The following is a 23,223-nucleotide window of genomic DNA, read 5'->3' as shown; positions in this document are numbered from 1 at the left end:
ACCCACTGTAGCTAGTTAGCATAGTTAGCATGTTAGCATTGCTAGCATTGTTAGCATTTTTAGCAAAACTGCTAAAAATGATTAGCTAAGTTAGCTAAGTAACATGGTTAGCATAGTTAGCGTGTTAACATTGTTAGCATGCTAGTTAGCATTTTTAGCAAAACTGCTAAAAATGATTAGCTAAGTTAGCTAAGTAACATGGTTAGCATAGTTAGCATGTTAGCATTGTTAACATGCTAGTTAGCATAGTTATCATAACTACTAAAAATGATTAGCTAGGTTAGCTAAATCACATGGTTAGCATAGTTAGCATGTTAGCATGCTAGTTAGCATAACTACTAAAAATGATTAGCTAGGTTAGCTAAATCACATGGTTAGCATAGTTAGCATGTTAGTATTGTTAGCATTCTAGTTAGCATAGTTAGCATAACTACTAAAATGATTAGCTAGGTTAGCTAAGTCACATGGTTAATATAGTTAGCATGTTAGTTAGCATAGTTAGCATAACTACTAAAAATGATAAGCTAGGTTAGCTAAGTCACATGGTTAATATAGTTAGCATGTTAGCATTGCTAGCATAATTAGCATGTTTAGCAAAACTGCTAGAAAATTTTAGCTAAGCTAGCTAAGTAGCATGGTTAGCATAGTTAGCATTACTAGCACTGCTATAAAACATTAGCTAAGTAGCATGGTTAGCATAGTTAAAAATCTTAGCATAACTGCTAGCAAACATTAGAGCCATTCCAACTTTCAGTTATCGTCAAATATCTACTTATACACAGCCATTAAACTATTTGAATATCAACATTCATTAAACTGCTAGAAAACATTAGCTAAGTAAAGATGGTTAGCATGTTAGCATTGCTAGCACTGCTATAAAACATTAGCTAAGTAAAGATGGTTAGCATAGTTAAAAATCTTAGCATAACTGCTAGCAAACTATAGAGCCATTCCAACTTTCACAAATTATCGCCAAATATCTACCTATACACATTCATTAAACTTCCAGTCTGTCAACAACTTTTAAACTATTTACCTTCAACTTTTAAACGGTCTACTTTTAAACTATCTATTAAACTAGCTGTCTATCAACAACTTTTAAACTATCTACTGGCTATCAACAACTTTTAACTACATTCAGCTTTTAAACAGTCTACTTTTAAACTATCAACTTTTATTAAGCTATGCAGCCACCATGTCTATCCTAGCATCACCGTAGTAACCATCTCTGTATTATCTATTTTAACTATGATACATGATATTTTACATCACAACTTTAGCATTTTCATGCACTGGTAATTCCTTGGAATTGCATTTCTAGTTTACACACATACCCCCCATTTCATCACACCCCATTTCATCACCCCCCCACACACACACACACACACACACACACACACATGTAACCCCCCCGCCCCCCACCTAACCCCCATACACACACACCTTTTCCTCACCCCCCCTTACACACAAACAGGCTTTTAGTATTTTTAGTATCGTCGATGGGTTAGATGACATCCTGCAAAAAGGAGGGCCTTGGTTAGAACCTTGTAGCCAAGTTTGGGAACCCCTGTTCTAGTTCATCATAGCTTAAAATAAAATGTACCTTTTATTTTTCATTGGATATGGCTCTCCAAAACTGATGCATGAGATGTTCTATACATATATGAATCTTTGAATAAGTATTACTGTAATGGTTTTGCATTGTTTTGGTCTACAACACCACTACAAATGGCACTAGGCAACCCTACACATTAGTTTATTTTATTTGCCTGGTTTAGCAACACACACATTTTCATAGGCTAGGCTAAGGGTCCTGTGTATCTGACAAGGGGTCCTTGTCTCATTGAAGATCTGCACTAAAACATTGTGTTTTATACCGTTGGTGCCCATTTAGCTATTTTTTGTTACCTCCTCAAATAAGCCAAAGATCCACCCGAGAATGACATTCAGCAACCCCTCTGGTATTCATCCTTTTGGAGCTGTGCACCTTTAGCCTGGTTTCACCAGACTCATTGCTTTGTTTCACTTAGTGAAGAGAGTCTGGGCACTCTCCATTGGGAAATGTTTTGTAATGGGTGTAGACTTTGCGTTAACTTTGGTTAGGCTGGGAGAGTGATTTTGATCACATTGATCAGGGATTCCTAACATTACATCCTACTTTGTATAACCTTTACAAATTGATAATAAATCACATCACTAGTTATGTACATTAGTACATTAGTTATGTACAATGTACAGTACTTACATTTGCTGTTCTTTCGACTTCAATTTTGTAGGCTTTGCTACTATCGTTTATCACAGCTACTTTCGATTTTTGAAACAAACATCATCCCCTCTCTTCGCTGATATATTTATAGATTATTTTTGTAATTATTTTTTGAGGGGAGAAATTTGGAGTCAAATTATTTGGCAGACCCCTAGTTTAATGATTGGAACACCTAACATTAAAAAAAATAGCTTTATTTTTAACTATTTATGGAAGGTGGGGTTTAATGGGGTTTAATTCTTTAATTTCCCCTTGTGGATCAATAAAGTCTATCTATCTATCTATCTATCTATCTATCTATCTATCTAATGTATTAATGGGCTTGTATTAGCTTTTTGTCTGAAAATAATGACATTGTTGAAGTTTGCATACTTAAGTAAAGCACTTAGATGTTTGAGATTCCTTTTGATTCTGTCAGGTGAAGTTCATGAAGAGTGTGCCAGGCACAGCATTGGTGGAGATGGGTGATGAATATGCTGTGGACCGAGCCATCACACACCTCAACAACATCAAGGTCTTCAGCAAGAGGCTTAATGTCTGGTGAGAGGCATCTTTCTCTTGCCTTTCATCAGTGGCATATAATGTGTTTACTTATGCTGTGCATTTAGATAGATACACTGACACTCACTACATTATCATATGTTTTAATGAAATCAATGGTCTAAAAGCTGTAGCCTATGTAAAATTATATATTGAAAACATTGTATAGGCCTAGCCTATGCCATCTGATGTTACCTAACCTATATGCGTCAGTTCGAATAGCTTAACTAATTATGTTTTTTCCAGCAAAGCTTTCTGGAAAGAGATCGTATGCATCCATGTCCATTGTCCTCTGCTCGCTTTCATTCCTTTTGCTTGCAGCAATGTGAATAATCAACATTTAGTATGTTTAGGCCTACTTTGTAGAAAAAAAAAATGGGTAGGCCTAGCTTATGAAGGAAAGACCTCTAGGCCTACAGCATAATCATGTACGTTATGGTACACTACGGTAGGCTACTGTACGTTTCCAATATGACCCAGGGTAATATGCTGATTTAGCCTACAAAACAGAGGACTAAATTATAAGCGTGATATGTCATGTAGGCTTAATGTTTCTTTTAGGATAGACTATGTTTTTGCTGAAAAAGTAGCCTAGTTCACCGGTTATTATTAATTTATTCTGCATATCTTTGCTATCGTTTTCTTTCAATAATGTCATATGGCTTAAACATTGTCCTTTATTGTTTGCTTTAGCCTTATATTTTAGCCTACATTATTCAACTAACGTATTGTCATCTGATCTTGGGCACTGCCAGTCAAAAAAAGCAAACAGGTGCGCGCTCAGCACCTTTTTACGCAACTCCGACGCAACACTAAATATGAAGATGCCCTGCTTTCAGAGGATAACTTCCGTCCCTTGGTTGTGTAGGCTATATATGATATAAAATAGCTATAGCCTACATTGTATAGCTTACATTCAAATATTACCTTTCTGATACGAAGCTGGAAATAGGCCTATGAGCGCAAATTAGGATGTAGTGTAGGCTAAACGTGAGTAAACACAGTTTATCCACCTCTGACATTTCAGAAATAGAGTTTAGGCCTACCCACCTCTTATTAGAGTTTATCCACCTCTCAAAAGAGTTTATTCACTTTTAACATTTAAAACTGTATTATCCAATACTATCCTATATTCCCAATACTGCACAAGAACCTCCACCATTATTAAACATGTTCAAATGCCTTTTTTAAAAATCCGATACCGCATGGTGCAGTCCACCTCACCGAGATTTCAGAATTCATAGTTCACCCACCTCTTATTTTATCACTACATCCCTGGCACAGATGTACTTTTCCTCTCCTAAACGAGGACAATTGGACATTTTATGGTCAATATTAGATTGGTGAGAATACTAAATATACTAGATCACCTGTAAGAATGTTTCAATCATTCTATCATAGGTCTTGGTGTTTTTTTATTATATAGATATTATGAAATAAGTAAGCAATACGTTTTTTCACTTTCTTAAGTGGGCTATAGTTCTCATTAGCAGTTTTATGCCAAACCATGAAACATTAAGCTGCGTCCAAAAACGTCTTTAAAAATCTCATGATATTGATCATGCATATGGCAAAGAAAGACATGAGATCGTTGGTCTTGGAATTTTGAAAATGCATCGCACTTAGACCTCAGATTACTTGCAGTACCCCGGCAATACCACAAGGAAATGGTCGTACGTCAAGTTTGAACCCGACGTGGAGATAAGCACTTTTACACGTCAAAGACGGTTTTTATAAATCTGAGCGTTGGCATGGATTTGAGCGTACGCACCGTCTAAGATCAAATCTGTGCTTAAGAACGCTTTATAAATGAGGCCCCTTGTCTATATCATCAATGGGTCCTAAAACCAAAGCCTGTGAAAATATTTCTGTGCAAATCTTCTGTCTTCGTAGCTGTTTCAGACCTTGAAATTCTTTCATTTTTTCAGCTTGAAAAACACGTGCCATGTTTGGGTATTATTATCTTGACAAATATTTTCCCTAGCCTCCTCAAATTTTCTAGAGTGGAAGACCAACTCATAAAAAGCATGTGTAAACAATTTAAATCTACTAAATGTCTCCTGACTTTCGAAAGGGCCCTAGATTTTGGAAAAATGTGCATTAAGTGTGATATTGAGGGTATTAAAAAGCAGTTTGTTTTTTTCATTTGGTATCAGTCACTATTTCTCCTTCAAATACATCAGTTTATGAAAGTCTCCATATCAAATGACCATGACAATAATAAGGATAAAAGAAGGTGTTTGTATTTTTGTGTCATTTTCAAGCAACTGAAATTGCATGTGGGGTAGCTAGTAGTACCATAAAAATATATGTGAAAATAGCTAAGTATATGGATATTTAATGTTTAAAGTACCAATATTGTACCAAGCCACATTCACAGAATAAATGCATGTAGTTACAGGTGTTTTGGGAACACCAAAATAAACATTTACAATAAACAATAGATTTTAGCACCCCCTCAGGTGAAACACAGCATAGCATTTTGCTCCTTTTATAAGATATTAACTCATTCTTTACACTACACTTACACTAGTTGAAGAACTAAATAGCTGAGAGGATCTGGCCATCCTCTGGACTCTGGCAGCTAGACGCTTAACAGTGCCACCAATGCTAACACACACTCTTACCATGACTTGTAGCAAAAAAAATGCTGTAAAATGCAAAAAAATTGGCCTCTGCAGCTTTTAGCACTTATATGATGCAGCACAGGTGTGGTTGGTAACAACACTGGTAAGTGGTGCAGTCAGCCTGTATACCCAAATATTGTTCTGAGTCAGAGTCTGTTATTGTATGAAGGAAAAAGGGTGCCAGTCCCAGCCACTACCACGACAGGACATCAATATTCACTGTATAAGAAGACGTATAAAGATACTCAAATGGCCTTTGAAAACTTCATAGCCACCGATGAATGAATAATGGAACATGAAAGGATATCCCCAATTAAGGCCTATTCTAGGTCAATGGTTAAAATATAATTTCTAGTACATAATTCGATATTTGACATCTTTTTCATTTTCAAGATATTAGGAATGTCTTATTCTTTTTGAAATATGGGAAGGAAAATGTAGCCATTCTGTTTTAATGCCTTGTAAAAGGAGCAAAATGCTATGCTGTGTTTCACCTGAGGGGGCGCTAAAATCTATTGTTTATTGTAAATGTTCATTTTGGTGTTCCCAAAACACCTGTAACTACATGCATTTATTCTGTGAAAGGGACTTGGTACAGTATTGGTACTTTACTAAGACTATGAAAACAATAGAAGTGAACACAAATATTTTACAGGTTTTAGTTATGGAATCTAAACTCCTTTTTTGTCGGTGCTGCAACCATTTTCCTGTATTTTGTCTGATTTGACACGGAATGACTCATTGTCATTAAGAAAGTAAAACTGAACCAGAGATAAAGTCTCTGTGTGTGTGTGTGTGTGTCACTGGCTATTAAGTTATCCAAATATTATAATATATATATATATATATAGTTATAGTTACTATTATATATATTATAATATTATAGTATTTTCCCACTCAGTCAATGACCTGGCCATAGGTGACTTGTTTTTATTTTCTTGGATCAAAATTTTCACCATCCATCAGGCATATAACCAAGTTTTCTTTCACAATGTTTAATGTATTTAAGAACATAATCATGGGCTATAGTGGACATAGCCCCAAGACTAACATAAAGGCTAATGCTTACAGACTATCAGTGTTGGGCAGTAGTGTCACTATAAGTAGAGGTGTTATTAGCTTAACTACGCTTTTCAATAGCATGGCAGTAGTGTTATTATTTTCTGAATTAGATATAGCTGTTCAACCTTATAGTGTGGTAGACTTCACATAAACTTCATTTTCATAATGCCATGTGTCTCATTTTGCACTCTTTCCTCAACATATTATTTTCTCTACAGTGTGTCCAAGCAGCAGGCAGTCATCCCAAGCCAGGTCTTTGAACTTGAGGATGGCTCCAGCAGCTACAAGGACTTCGCTATGACCCGCAACAACAGATTCACAAGTGCTGGGCAGGCCTCTAAGAACATTATTCAGCCACCATCGTGTGTCCTCCATTTTTACAATGTACCTCCTTGTGTGACAGAGGATGAGCTACGAAGGGTATGTTACCATTCCAAAAGTTCTTTCGTTATGCTGTAAAAAGTGTAAGAGGATTTTGAGGTAGAATGGTGGCAGTTATAGCAGGCACAAAGCACACTAGTAAGGAAGCTTCTTTGAAAGCATAGCTTTGCAAGAGACCAAATATCTCACACTGGAAGAGGAACTATGGCAAAGCTACTCAAGAGAGAAAATAGGTTGGTAAGCTAAAACGTCTTAGGGTCTTAGAGTCTTTAAAGGGATATTCCACCATTTGGGGAATTATGCTCATTTTCCACCTCCCCTCAAGTTAAACAATTGATTTTTACCTTTCTCCAGTTCATCCAGCCATTCTCTGAGTCTAGCGGTACCACTTTTAGCTCCAGCCTAGCATAGATCATTGAATCAGATTAGATCATTAGCATCTCGCCTCGCCTGCTAGCATCACGCTTAAAAGTGACTAAGATTTCCGGTAATTTTCCTATTTAAAACTAGTCTTTTCTCAAGTTAGAAAGTGTAATTAGAGTAACAGAAAATTAAACATGCATTGCATTGTGAGCGCACCATGAGCGAGCAATGACATCACGCAGCACCTGAAAATAGTCCCCATAGGCTACTTCCAGCAACAAGTTTGAGCTGCAGCAGTTTATTACAGTGCATGAAAATGCACTGTACTGTTCTTCCAAGGCTTTTTACACTGCACTGTTCTTCCTAGGCAACTTCAACAACTTCTTCTTATTATTATTATTCCGCTCACCACTTTTTCCGTACGCTATTTCTCTTGAACAGTTTATTTCTTCATTCAAACTTTGTAACGAATTCAAACGTTTAACTTTTTCAACTTTGAAACTTTTATTCAAACTTTGAAAAACTTTTAAAAATCCCCATAGACTTATTCAAACATCATATCGGGACAAGCTTAGAATCCCATGGCAGGTGTTCAGGCCACCTGCAGCCTCAATACATACAATCTGGGTCAATTAAGACTACACATCCTATTCAACTGTTTCCTCTGCCCAAAACTGTTTCAAAATAAAAGTCCTCACTACAATAATCCACTGTTAAACAATGTAACCCTTTAAACTACTGAACTTTTTAACTGTTCAGCCATTGTAACTGTTACTTGTCATCAACTATGACTCCTACCAACTGTAGCTAGTTAGCATGGTTAGCATAGTTAGCATGTTTACATTGTTAGCAAAACTGCTAAAAATGATTAGCTAAGTTAGCTAAGTAACATGGTTAGCATAGTTAGCATGCTAGTTAGCATTTTTAGCAAAACTGCTAAAAATGATTAGCTAAGTTAGCTAAGTAACATGAATAGCATAGTTAGCGTGAAGCCTCTGCACAGCCCGGCGCCATCGACTGGTCTGGCACATGCACTACAGCACTTTTAGCCGCTTTCACCTCTGTTTATGCACACAAGTTTTTTCTTTACCGCTATCGTTAAAGGTGTGAAAGCGGTAAGAGAAAATACACCCATTGGTTTCGTGTAGAGGTAGCCTAAGACAATAGAGAGCAACAAGTACCCACACAGATGTAAATTGACTGCAAAAGGCATTCTTTAGAAATGTAAAAAGAGTTGGCCAAAAGGCTGGTCCTTACACAGCCCTGCAGTATTATGCCCTTTTTGCGGGACTGATGAGATGTTTACCTACGCTAATTTAAAACAACTGGCATGTCAACTTAAGAAGAATAAAGAAGAAATTGGATTCGGCATGATAAGAACGAAGCTGGAAACACTTCTGAGGTTTAAAAACACCTTTGTGAATCTGCTTAAGATATTTTGTGAGACCTTCTTAGGAAGATATTGGTAACTTAAGTCTATGTGGTGACTCTCTAGTCCTGAGCCCCAAGGCACACTATGGTGCCCCAGAACAGTCTAATCAGGCAACACTAGGCTACCAGCAGAGCTCTAGAAGCGCAGATCAGTGTGAAGCTGAAGTCCTGAGCAGTCTCTCTGGTCAGATGCAGCAGCCAAATCAGTAGCTCGGTGAGGGCAAGGCAGCTACCATGGCAGTTATTGCTAGCATTGCAGCTCAGTAACAGCTCGATTAAGCTCCAGCAATGTTAGGTCTTCCACAGTGAACAACACCACTAATTCAGTTTAAAATTATGCTTGTTAAAAAGCTTTTTGCTGGCAAACATATACTTCAAAATGACACTACAAAACAAGATAAATGTTATAGTTTATTTTTCAACATCAGCTAAATGGTTTTGGAAACAGAATGTCTATTGATCTTACCCTGCTTTTCACCGTCTCTTAAAACAACGATACCTTGAGCGCATCTTGCAGGCAGGCAAAATTGAAAGGTCACATTGATAGCCTATGACGTCACCTACCGGCAGCAGCGCAGGTAGATGAGGCCACCACCTTTACTTACTTTTAAACATTTTTTATTCTCAAATAATTTTTTCACAGGTTAATTTTTAAATGTTTATGAGTAATTTTATGAAGCATTGATAATTTAAATGGACACTCAAAAGGGCACTTATGGACATTCCTAGGCAAAGGGGCAGGGGCTCAGGCACCCATAGCTCCCCCCTCTGAACGTGCATGATCCTCAGTGTCAGTGGAGTGACAAAGACTGAACAGAGAAATGGACTGAAACACAGTAAGTAGCCTGGTAGCCGCGTTAAGCAAATTAATAATGTGCAGAGTGATGGTAGGTGATTTGTTCTGACGAGTACCAACCCAACAAAACATCACTTGTTTTTGTTCCTCATTGCTTTCCTAAATAACATACCTGTGGACTTTCCCTTAGTCTGCCTTCGAGTTTCTTATCTAGAGAATACTGTTACTTCTGCGACTGAAAGTCACATGCTCATAACTTTTAGCGTTTGTTTCGAGAAAAAAAATACTTCATACGAGGTGATGAAGCCAGTCACACAATGTTGTGTTTCTGGAAATAGAAAATTATCATATAAAGACTTAATACACTTCAGATGTAAAGTTATTTGATATCAAAGTGACGCCAAAATGAATGGGGGTCAATTGAATGCTAACTCCAAGTGGTCCACGATTAGCCTTAGAGCCATAGCTGTCAACATTGAGCATTGAAAATAAGGGAGATTTCTAGGGTTTCTCACACAAAATACGGGAAAAATCTTTCTGTTGCTGTCCCTCTGCTAACAGCAAGAATTCACAAAACACTACAAAACTGCTGCACTAACTAAATGAGGTATGGAGTTAGGTCTAATGTGACTTTGCTTATAGATTGGCGTCAAATCATGTTCTCACATAAACTAAATTATCTTAAATAGGCTTATCACTTTAATGTTGCCTTAAAGCAAGCAAAACAATGCTTTTAAAACATCCGTTTCACTGGAAGGGCAAGGGGGTAGCAACAGGACAACAGTACAGAGACTGACAGGTCCGGTGGCAGGGCTAATGTTATGAGAGTATTAAAATATGGGATATTTTACAGGAAAATATTAAAATGGTAAGACAGCAGGAAAACAAGTTCAAATATGTGGGAGAGTTGACAGGTAGGCCTATGCTCAGAGCCTCTGTTACGGGGTACAGTATGCTTTCTGAACCCCCTTGGTTGAAAAGTACAGTTTTGCCTGTCCACACTAACTTGACTCCGCCAGATGGATTGCTTTGCATTTGCTCCGCATAAAAAATGAGCAAAAATACTGGTTAGCTGATTGGATAAACCATCTGTCTATCACCACCTATGTTGGTGATAGACGGTCCAAATCAATTCCTTCATTCCTCCCAGCTACATTGGAGAGACTCCTAGCTTCCTAGCTTCCCCAGGAATACTCAAATATTCGGATAAAACTTCAGCGATAGCTATGCTCATCTCATCCGTGGAAGTCGCGTCACACCTAAACCCACGTCAAAACCAATGCTGATTGGACGTTCGTTTGGTGAACTGCTCCAAATTTTCTCTATCGGAGAGATGCCAGACTGATCTGCGAGTGAAAATCTGAAGCTCGCGAGATCAGGATGGTCTCACGAGGCTATGTCCACACAGCAAAGATAGGGCTGCATTTTTTGAAAATTCCCACTCTGGAACCCGTTATCGGAAAAGTGCGTTTTCAGGTACCTAAAATGCCATTGTCATGTGGACACAAGACCAAAGTGATTAAAAACGTTATTGTTTTCACAAAAATACCAATTTCGTCGTCCCCGTGTAGGCAGCACCTTAGTGTCCCACTCTGCCCCTGCTAAGGGGAAATGGCAGCTATCAAAATATGTATGTAACACTGGAGGATAATGGAGGAGGCTGCGTGTCAACCAAAAGCACAGTAGCCATTCATTTGTATGGGTAAAGTGGGCTAATCGTGTAAATCTATAATTTGGATCATCACAAATAAAATGCGAAACTAAACTACTGTATTTCCCTCATCAATGGGCACTACATTTTGGTATGCAGTAGAGTAAAAAGATATTCTGAAATGGCCTGGACAAAATGTTTGACAAATTGAAAGACAAAGAGCTAAAGAATACTTCCAAGGTGAAATCCAAAGTCAAGGTACATCAGTATCTAATCACATCTGTCACCTTTTGGACAGCAGTGGGCATCTTGGAGAACAACACTGTTTGAAAGAAATACCTAAAAAGCCAGACTGGAACTGGTAAAAAATAATATTGTAAGTTACAATCCATCTGGATGAACGGTCCTTATAGGACTGATGAGGTGAAACTGGAACTTTGACAAGTCACTATACTTCTATGTTCACAGACAAAAAGATGAAGCTTTCAAAGAAAAGAACACCATGGAGTAAGATGTGGTTATACAGTATTTTGGGGCTGCTTTGCTGTGTTTAGCATGGGGTTCCTTAAAATCTGTGCAAAAAGGGAAGATAAGTATAAGTATATATACTTTTTTGATCCCGTGAGGGAAATTTGGTCTCTGCATTTAACCCAATCGGTGAATTAGTGAAACACAAACAGCACACAGTGAACACACAGTGAGGTGAAGCACACACTAATCCCGGCGCAGTGAGCTGCCTGCTGCAACGGCGGCGCTCGGGGAGCAGTGAGGGTTTAGGTGCCTTGCTCAAGGGCACTTCAGCCGCGGCCCACTGGTCAGGGCTCGAACCGGCAACCCAGAGTGCTAACCAGTGGGCCACGGCTGCCCTAAATGATAATGACATGATAATGATAATAGATAATGACCCAAAACAAAATTAAAAGCACCAAAGAAAGCTATGAAAGCTATGAAAAAAAGCAGTGGACTTGAAGTGGTCTTCTATGAGCCTAGGGCTGAATACATCAATGGAAAAAGCCTAAACATGTAGTCTGCAGAAGGCACCTTTTGAACCTGAGACAGCTGTAGCAGTTTATTTAGGATACGTGGGCCAAGCTACCTGTTGTCAGGTGCAGAAGTGTAATTAAGAACTATAGAAAATGCTTGTTGGTAGTGCTAGCCTGTAAAGGCTGTGCAACACAGTAACACACTACTAGGTAAAGGATATATTTTTTGTCCATGCCATGTTCATTTGTTTTATTATCTAAACTGTTCTGTTGATTGAAGAGTTTAAAGCAAAGTCTGATTTGCATTAAACATGAAGTAAATAGTGATGAATGCTAAGTTTTGGATTCTTTCAGGGAAAAGTTGAGGGTTCTTCCTTTTTCGTCGAAGGGTCCCAACAAATTTGGCCACAACTGTAATTGTACTGTATGTAGCACATCGTGGCAACGGTCAACGTCTGAAAAAATAGTATTACTACAGTATGTATTTTGGTTGAGTTATTTTCAGTGCCTATAGACAGAGACTTTCTAATGAGGAGACACAGCACTCCAAAAATCCTCAATAGAAATGCATGGGGTTAGTTTGTAACGCTGTCTAAACATATCCCACCCCTTCCTCGCCAAAACGTCGACATGTGAATACATTGAGCCAATCATGTGGTGTGATGTGACTACATTGAGCCAATTATGTGCTGTGTTGTGCAGACATCGTGCCAATCATGTGTTGTGAACTCGCCGCTGGAGCAAGATTGGTGTCGTGAAGCCTTGCGCACGCGCATTTCTGCCGAATAGGATGCCCAATGAGTACTCAAAAAGCGTTGCAATATGGCCGCCGAGTGGAGGGACTTGCCTAAAAGGACTTTGCTATAGACCCTAATTGGATTTACATATTTGACTTGTATGTGTGTCAGAATTCTTATGTATGTCAGAAGTTATAACTTACAACATACTGTTGCAAAAACTGAAAGGAACCGTATGTAAGAAATGTATTTCATTTAATCATAAAATGGCCCTGATATGTCACTAGACATTAATAAATCATGCGCATTTCAAATACTTATATCACTGACAACAGTACTCCGGCCAGGATATTGTCATTTAAAAAGTGAAGTTGCAGCCCCCAACTGATGTTCATGTTGTCATGTTGTGTTTTGGCCTGATGCGCCACCCTCCTATCTACTAATCACGAAGTCAGTAGTGTTTCGGCATCCGGGTTGCCAGCTCTGCCAGTCAGGGGGGAGGGGATACACCGCTCTACAGTATTTTGAAAGTGATTGCCGTACCAGTTTTGGCCACAATCTTACATATGGTTCCTTTAAAGAAAGAAAATATTTCAAGTTATCTATAAAGAGAGTCAACTACAGTAGTACAGTACAGTAGATGTATTTGTATTTGTAAATGTAAAAAGTTCTTTCTTATTTAGTTATGTTCAGAACATGGTGTCCCTGGTTTCATCAAGTTCAAAGTCTTTGATGCCAAACGTAAGTTCTATTTTCTTAATAATAATAATAATATGAATTATTTTAATAAACATACTTAATACTATTAAACACACTACTGTTACATACTGTACATTTTTTTGTTTCCAGTTACACCCATATAAAGAGGGGATTCCAAGAGTTGCTCTGTAGTTAGGATTATCCTTAATCATATTATGTTGATCTTGTATTTAAGGTAAAGCTATTATGTATATTCTACGGAGCCCCTAAAGGGACATGAGCAAAAAAATATATAAAGTTTAGTTTCATGTGCTCACACGAAACTTTCATGTGCGCACGCAAAACTTTCATGTGCGCACATGAAAGTTTCAGGTACTTAGGCAAAATCTTTTCGTGTGAGCACGCAAAACTTGTCTGAGCACATGAAAGCCTGCTGTATATTGATGTAGCCTGGGGCATATTGGAGACAGTGGCAGCTAGAGAAATGACTACTAGTACAGGAGTTACGGTATTATAGTACTATATTTTAACCTAGGTCTTCATTATAAGGGCATTGCTGATTTGCTTGCAAGTTGTCACCATTATATTGTTTCCATACGATATTTAAAACTAATTTTGAAGTCTTGTAATCTGGTTCTGGTGCATGGGATACACTGCACAGTAGGAGGTAGGGATGTAACGGTATGAAAATTTAACCTCACGGTTATAGTGACCAAAATGATCACGGTTTTCGGTATTATCACGGTATTTCTTTGTGTTCAATATAAGCACTGATAGGCCTATACAAGCTGAAATAGTTTTTAAAAAAGTGTCCTGTTCAAATTTTTTTATCATGTTTAATTGGCTATATGCTTATAGCTTAACTTACCCTACCATAACTTGGAGTTTGCTATTTCTGTTATTTGGATCCAATGAGTGAGACCAAATTAAGCGTTTGAAATAAAACTTTAGGCTACTGTATTCTCCTCCTGATAACGTGAGTGGAATGGATTTAATGTGGATGCGAACATAAAAAGACGCAGAGTGGCTACATGATACAGTGCACATTTTGCGGTGAACATGTTCCGCCTTTTAAAATCAGATGTAGCCTAATCCGAATCGTAGTTAAAACCATCAATTAGACAACAGAATCAGTAGGGTACCAGTTTTGTTTCATTGTACCAGGCCTACTGTATGTCAAAAGCAGGCTCGGATGAAGCTGGGAAGGATTAAACACACGGTTTCCACACCGCGGTAATCAACCGTGATAATTATGATATTTGAAAAGAAACCAGTAATTGTTATCAACATTTTTATCGCGGTTTACCATTATACCGGTAATCGTTACATCCCTAGTAGGAGGATGTTCACAATGGCGCGAAATACTGTAGGTTTCAAAGCGCGCATGAAACTAAACTTTAGATGTCCCCTTAGGGGCTCCGTAATATTCAGGCTTTTGTAGTGTGTGTGTGTGTGTGTGCACAGGCCTATACTGTATGTAATGCTCAGCTTAGTGTGTTTTACTGCAGTTAAAACAGTTCAGTTGCTGAGACTGCACCCTGTTTACTTAATGCCTGTTTGGCCTACCGGTAATAATGTTTTTTTCTACTATTCGCTTGTTTACTCTCTCCAGCCAGCTCTAAAACCATATCAGGTCTGCTTGAGTTTGACAGCAAGACAGATGCTGTGGAGGTGCTAACAGTGCTCAACCATTACCAGATCAGGATACCAAGTGAGTGTGCTAGTACTCTTAAACCAACATTTCATTCAGGGCCTGGACTTATCATGTTTAGTCATTCACTTTTCAGTGTTATGACAAAAGTTAATTACAAGCATGAGCATTTGTAGGCACAGCAGAGATATAGTCTACTTTAATATACACCAGTTATGTCCCTTAAAGTCGTGCAAGGAATTTTGCATTAATATCCTGGAGAGTGGTTTCCTCCTCTTTTTCTGGTTGTTGTGACTACTGTCTTCTATCTTAGATGTAAAGCCCTTGTTTTCACAACACATCTTATCCATCCAAAAGCTCCTAATGTGACTACTGTCTTCTATCTTAGATGTAAAGCCCTTGTTTTCACAACACATCTTATCCATCCAAAAGCTCCTAATATATACTGCTAGGCATAAAAGGCCACTGAAAAAATCTGCTTTGCCAGAAACATTTAGCCTATGATTCCTTTCATGCTGACTTACCAAACTTTTTTCCTTAACACACTGTATTTAGTCCTCATTGCCTGGCATGACATGGCATGGTCTATTATTGTAATTACACTCCAAAAAAGTTGGTGTAATCCAATTTCTATGTTAACTCTCTTTGCTTGCTAATCTTTGTTTATTGTTTTAGATGGATCCAACCCTTACACTTTGAAGCTGTGTTTCTCCACTTCTTCTCATCTATAAGCCGAAGAACTAGAAAGGGACATAAACCATGGAGTATTCATGTTAAGAAAGAAGAATGGAATAGCAGATCAAAGAACTCATGTACAAAGGAAGAGCCAAAGTGCAAAGCACTAAAATAACTATTTCTTTATTGGAAGTTGCAAACACCTATGGCCAAATCTATCAGTCTTTTAAACAACAGAAAACAATTTACTGTGTGTACACACTTTCCCACTTTTGGTTATCGCACACAATGCCCAAGTCTCTTCACAAACGTGAGTCAGATAAGCCTGAATTTGACACCCTTAACATCCACTCTTGCAGTGATCCTCATATGGGCTGAGACACATCTTAGATTGAACAGATTATCATGTACATCTTTCAGGTAAACCTCTCCACGGATGCTGCATACACCAATGTATGAACTGTATGTATGTATGCATACTTCATATATGATGCTTGTTGTGCATCCTGAAGGTTTATCCATGTGTGCAAAGTTAAATATGCACTAATATTAGAGATGTGAATTCTCGGTGCATTACGATGCATGTTGTTTTTATTAAACAGCTGTTTTTTTTAACATTATTTAAACCAAGTTAACTGGTTGATCCACTCCCATATAACTGACACGATAGCTATGTTGATGGTCCAATTAAGATAATAATAGCCCCACCGAAAAAATACATCAGAGAAAATCGTACCGTAATGAATGATATGGACTGTTTAGCCTCCTTACATCACTGTTAGTTCCTCTTAGTGTCACCTACTGCAAATCACAAATATGATGCATACGCCACCTCAACACCATGCTCAGAGGTACTGTATGTATGTTTTTCCTTGGATTATCTTTCATCAATACCGTTTTATGTGTGAAGAAATGCTTAGCATGATTTTAGTGAATGTGTTAACACACATCGACACAGGAGGCCCTTAAAGGTGTCTGTATTGTGTCACAATTTCTCTTTACAATCCATTATTCTCTTTGAATATCATGTCCTAAACATGTCCTTTTATTCTAGCATGCCATTTGGCATCTGCATTAAGTGATTGTCCTGGTACAGGAGGAAATGGGATTAAATTAATTCATTTAGGCCTATCTGTCAACTTGGCTTTTGTTAGATTTTTTTTCTGTAATTTTGTTGTCAATATGATGTCATTGGCACTGCTTGTAAGCTGTGTACTTCCTAAAAAATCAATAAATCTATATGTCAGACATGTCCTAGTTGGATCAACCTAAATGACCTTAGTGTATTTGTGCCTGCATCATTGTAGATAATCAGAATTGTTGAGGAACATAATTAAAAGATGTGAAATCTGTAAAGACTGTAATGTAGATTGTATTGTAATATATCATCAAGACAATGTGTCACAATTTATCATTTTCTTTCATGAAAGACCAACTTTGTTTTGTGTTCATTTAGGTCCGGGCCATTTTGGTGCCCTAAGCAGAGGTGTGCTCAAATTTGCAAACATAGGCGAACGTTTGCAAACAGCTTTCTGTTTGCCTTGAGTTCTCGCCAAACGTTTGCGAACACTCGCAAACAGTTTGAGGAGGTCGTTCTCCGTGAACAGAGAGTAGACCTGGACGTGATCTGGGCGAAGTGTTACCGTTACAATAGACTGTTTACACCAAATCAATCAAATTTATCTGTTCAGAGAAAACATATTCACCACGAACGTTCACCACTGCTGAATTTGAACGCACCTCAGAATTGTTTTAGTTATGATTGTGATGAATATTTAACTCTTAGTACATTATATTTAAATGATAACACAAATGTCAATGCAAACAATTAAAGTTAAATAAAAGGCCTATAACTTACAAACTAACTGCTTCTGTGTATGTGTTTTATGGCGCTGTTTCTTAAAGGTGCAGTCAGCGATTTCGCAGGATGTCGCATTTGTTTGTGTTTATTGGGGGCCAAGCAGCGAAGCTGCGAGGACCTCATTGTGTTTCAACGTTTTCCTATTATTATTATTATATGCAATGGGAGTCTATGGCAGCCCATAGAACCGTATGGTAAAAAGTTTTTGGCACACTGATTGGGGACGGTCCCATGATTCATGTCACCAAGTTTCATGTCGGCAACTCGAACCCTCTAGCGCCACCAACAGGCCAAAGTTGGGCGATGCGTTCATGCACGTAACTTTTTGACCTGTTGGTCCGATTTTCAAAAGTCAGGTATTGTTGGAATCCTTGGACCAAGCCGAGTTCAACGCATCCTATGACGTCATTTTCCGCCATGATGGATTTTCCGCCATTTTGGATTTAATCAAAAACACTTAAAATGTATCAGGGGTCACATACTTTCTCTGATTCCCACCAAATTTGACACAGATCATCTTCAGACCAAGCCTCACAAAAGTTATCACTTTTTGTCTTCGGAAGTATACGTTCGCCCGTAAAAGCCAATCAAAATTTGCGGCGAAGCCGCCAAACAGGAAGTGAGCTCATATCTCAGCAACCCTTGCATGTATCAAAACCAAACTTGGTACATTGACTCATGACCCCATCAGGAGGACCCTCAAGAAATTTGGTGACCGTTGACCTCTAGGGGGCCCTGTAATTCACAAACATGCCTTTTGGCCTGTAGCTGCTGCTGTGCTTAGAATTAAATTGTACTAGCGGTGTCTGGTAATACTGTGAAAGGTCCTTAGGTCAACTGAGGGCAACTTGTCACATCAATATAATTTATTCGGCCGCCATATTTGATTTGATCAAAAAACACCAACAATTTCAAGATAGGTCACAAATTTCATCTGATCTTCACCAAAATTGGCACAGACCATCTTCAGACCATGCCTTGTCACTTCATATATTTCTGTAACAATTGATAGAAGCGTTCGCCCGTCACATCCAATTGAAATTTGTGGTGAAGCCGCCAAACAGGAAGTGAGCTCATATCTCAGCAATCGTTGCATGCATCAAAACCAAACTTGTTACATGGACTCATGACCCCATCAGGTGAATGCCGAATAAATTTTGTGACCTTTGACCTCTAGGGTCACTGCAATTAGCAAAAATGCATTTTGCCGTGCTAGACGTGAAACTTGCTTTGACAGCTTATGGCCATAAGTCTGATTGCAGCATTGAGCTAACAGCATTTCGTTGCCATGGTTACTCCGGCCTTCTGCTTGGCCCCCTCATTCCTGCTTGCAGCTATATTGTTTATTTAAAATTATTAGCAGACGCTTTTGTCCAAAACAACGTACATTATGTTTGAACCAAGGACCAAACAAAACACGCCATAACTGTTATCGTACCACACTGTGATATGCTCTCTGGCCCCAGTGTAAAAGTTGTCTTAGGTGGTACATCCATTGTCTGGCCTTTTTAACCTGAGCTTGGATGTGAATAGCCCATGTCAGGTCCTCAGAGATGTTTACTCCCAGATATTTAAAACCACTAACTTTCTCTACCTGTATTCCGTCAATCAAGAGAGGGGTGTAAATCTGCTGCTGCTTCCTTCTGAGTAGAGGGTCTTTAAAATGAACGACCTGAACTGATTCGCCTTTCCAGTTCTTGTTCGTTCTTTCGTTCATCGCTGAATCACACTGACCTAGTGCTGCCGTGAATGCCTATGGCCCAGCTTCCTAAGGCGAGAGCCAAACCAATCGTATGCTGTTGTCTGTATTGTTTCTAAAACGTCCTCATCGAATTAGCCAATGAGGGGCATGAAAGCATAGCAACCGGGCTAACAAATGGGCTAGTGAGACTAGTGGGAGAGCATACGATAAAAAATAACGATAATGGTTTACATTAACAATTCCAATTTTTACATTTCAATATTGGCATTTACATTTAAATATCTGTCTAATGGTAAATGCATGCTGTCTTTGTATTTTCTGTATCATGCCAGGTTAATAAATGTCTCTTCAATCTGTCTTGTTCGTTCGTTCGTTCGTTCGCCAAGACCCCCCACCTGTTTCACTTCGGTCTGTCGTTCTCTTTCAGTCAGTCACTCGTTCTTGGTTAAAAGCAGAGTGATTATGGCTCTCTAGCCTAGGCAAAATGGGGACTTGAAACATTTTCATCAATACTGTATAATCTTTCTGCCAAGCCTTTAAACATGTTTGTCGGCATAGCCTACTGGGTCTTTGTTCCTTTATGAATTAACACATTTTAAAAAAAGACATTAGCTGATCTAGCTGTAGTCTACTCTATTTACCTTCAATATGTCAATTTAATTTCAAGGTGAATGAACACATTAGCTACTGCTGCTTTGTCTAAAAGTACACATACAAGTTCACATAATCATGAAGTTTTACAACATTTACTACAATTACAGTGTTGTGTTGACCGTTTGCACAAACGAGGAGCTGAGAACCTGCATTCCATGATTCACTGCGTAGACGAGCTCTGGCTGAACGTTGTACCAGAAATGCGACTGAACGAACGAACGATTCAGAACGAATCATCTTGGCGAACTGAACTACGCGAACTGTGTCATGAGAACGAACAATAAAATCCACCACTACTTCTGAGTCAGTTGGAGACAGTTTGCCTGACACAAGGTAATCAATCAGCTTCTCCACCTCCTCCAAGAAGGCTCTCGTTGGAGATGAGGCCCAGGATTAGGCCAACCTACAACCCGAATTCCAAAAAAGTTGGGACACTTTGCAAAATGTGAATAAAAAAAGAATGCTATGATTTGCAAATCATGTCAATCCTATATTTAATTGAGAATAGTTCAAAGAAAAAAATATGTTCATTTTGAATTTAATGCTAGCAACACATCTCAAAAAAGTTGTGCATTTTTACTATTGTGTTGCTTCATCTCTTCATTTCACAACATCTATCTATAAATTACATGAACAACTGTCTGTGTGTCTGTTATTCGCATAGCCTATCTCTCGAACCGTTAGTCTTTTAATTAAAAAGTGTTTCATTCTTTCTGGTTCTTCCTAACAAAAAACGCTTTTGCTAAAATGTAGACATTTTGATTTCGCGACCACGTCTGTTGTAGACTAGCCTATGAGATATTGACAGCGCAATAACCAGAAATCAATGTTAAGGCATTTGTGGAGAAGGAGGCGGCATTTGTGGAGGAGAAGGCGGCATTTGTGGAGAAGAAGAACCCCTGTATCGGTTGAAATATGCACCATAATCACATCCCAATGGAGCATCAACTAGAACTAGAAATGTAATGCCAGAGGAATTACAATAGTGGATGGAAAGCTGCTGGCTTAATGTTGGTGGGGAGATTCCTGGAAAAAAAACATTGAACCACTTAATCTTTGAGTTCATACAAACCCTTGTACCAAAAAACCTTGTGTGTCAAGGCGTTCTTGAGATATAACACTCAAGGTGTTTTTGACCTTGACATTTGACCTTTGACCTCCAACATCAATTCACTTCATCTTTGAGTGCATACAAACACTCATACCAAATTTCAGGCATGTATGTCAAGGCATTCTTGAGATATCACACTCAGGGCCAGATGTACGTACATTTGCGAACGTAGCGTTATCAGCATCATGGACACACCGCAGATTGCGAACGCTGTCAGACCCAAGTTTCCGTCATATTTATCAATCGTTCAATCCTTAGTGTAAACTGCGCCTTTCTCTGCCTTTCTCCGCCCATAAACGCAATTTACGAACGTCCACAACTGAATGGCAGCCCTACACACAAGCGCAGTTTTAACCGATGACAACATTAAAATGAATCAAACGTTTAGCGATCATGAAATAATACCATACATGATAAGATGTAAACAAGCAGGGAGATAATGAAGATCAGTAGTTCTACTCAAACTACTTGTGCACATAGGCTATGGAAGATTAGTCAAATCTAGCAAGTAGGAAAGTTTAAGTGAATGACGTGAAAGTGAAAGTAAGACATTCGAAAGGCCAACGAAAGTTGAGGTTGCTTTTGGTACAAATACTTTCACCACAAAAACTGGTGCTCTAAATAGCGATTCTGTTGTCTTTGAAAGGTTCTCTTATTGACGCATTGAACTGCAATTTGGATTAACACCTGCTTTTGCAAAGCGGAAGTATTTAAGCGCAAAATAGACGTGCGCTTTCAGGCGCAGTCTTTGTACATACCGCGGAAAAATGCAAGTACACCTCGCTGCAGCCTGCGGGAAGGCGAGGCTTGACATCCAACATCCAACTCAGCCATGTTTTCTTTGCCTACATCACTCCCCATACGCTTTACTACCAAGACAGCCTGGTTGGTAGCGAAGCTAATAATAGTATCTTGTTTCATATTAGATGATAGAAACTAATGATGTAGGCTAAACACAAACAACATTTCACAACATTTTTCGTTCATTTGATTTCTGGTTTTGAAACAATATATGCACATTCAAAAAATTGGTCATTTTAAATATTGATGACAATGTGTTCAAACGGAAAACCAGCCATATTTCATTTCATTTAGCCCTCAAAAGTAGAATTAACATAGACAATCAATTTAACAGCAAGAATTCTCCATTGACAACAGGTGAACCAGAAGCATGCATTGTGTAACCGGATAGATCAAGCTAGACATATCCTCATCTCAAATATAGGCTACTGCCCAGATAGCAAGCAGATATCAGACCACCGATAGATAGGCAACTTGTCGACAACCCGCGATGGTAACGTTAGGCCACCGACAGTCTGCCATATAAATGAATAAAGAAAAGGTTGTCAAAGCTGCGGCTTGTTAGCCCAGCGGACCGCGGTAGAACCGATGTGCAAAAACTCAGCGGTCCGCCGGCGGCAGCGAAACCGGTGGGCCGCCGCCAGCCTCTTGCCATCTGGATGGTTAACTTTGCTAGCTAGCTACCCAGCTAGCTAGTTTGTATCTGACGAACGAGTAGATCTAGTGTGACAACGTCGTTCTTATGGAAACGTTGGTGCTGTTGCGAGTTGTTGCACTGGTTTGAATTGACAGTTTACGTGTTGAATTACACAATAGAACGTGTTTTGCAGTAAGTTGCTGGTTTGTAAAATGTAGCAGCCCGCTCAGTCTCGTCGCGAGTCCTGGCTCTCTCTTGATAGACCTCTCCAGAATAAGTCCCGCCTCCGTAACTTCCGTATCCATCCAACTTCCGGGCGTCGATTGTCTATGGGAAATAACATGGCGTTTCGAAATATCATACCGGTAAAACATCTGTAAGTAGCGAAGTAGAAAAAAATGGTGGGCCGATTGGCCTACACACTTCTGCCATCTAGTTTCCACTGGGTTTTTTGATTGTCGGTGCAGTTAAAGTAGAAATATATCAGTAAGAAGTACTAAGCTAACGCACGCTTCAGACGCCGTGACTCCCCCAGTCAAGGTTGCATAGCAACGGCAATGTTTCATAGTTTGTCTTCACCGAAATGGAGTTCGTG

At 38.8% G+C, this 23,223-nt stretch overlaps 1 protein-coding gene across 1 annotated transcript in view; it reads left to right on the top strand.

Annotated features, from left to right (window-relative positions):
* The window catches only part of LOC125297903 (heterogeneous nuclear ribonucleoprotein L-like), a 46,111-nt gene extending 28,388 nt beyond the window's left edge, over window positions 1-17,723 (top strand). Inside the window, exons 9-13 of the mRNA XM_048248459.1 lie at window positions 2,685-2,806; window positions 6,714-6,915; window positions 13,521-13,578; window positions 15,149-15,247; window positions 15,863-17,723. Coding sequence (XP_048104416.1) covers window positions 2,685-2,806; window positions 6,714-6,915; window positions 13,521-13,578; window positions 15,149-15,247; window positions 15,863-15,918 — 537 coding nt within the window. The 3' untranslated portion in view covers window positions 15,919-17,723. The remainder of the gene's footprint in view (window positions 1-2,684; window positions 2,807-6,713; window positions 6,916-13,520; window positions 13,579-15,148; window positions 15,248-15,862) is intronic.
* Window positions 17,724-23,223: the final 5,500 nt, after the last annotated feature.

Source organism: Alosa alosa, chromosome 7, assembly GCF_017589495.1.
Source record: "Alosa alosa isolate M-15738 ecotype Scorff River chromosome 7, AALO_Geno_1.1, whole genome shotgun sequence".
Lineage (NCBI taxonomy): Eukaryota > Metazoa > Chordata > Actinopteri > Clupeiformes > Clupeidae > Alosa > Alosa alosa.
Note: the sequence above shows the minus strand (reverse complement) of the source record. Positions and strands in the feature narration are given on the sequence as shown.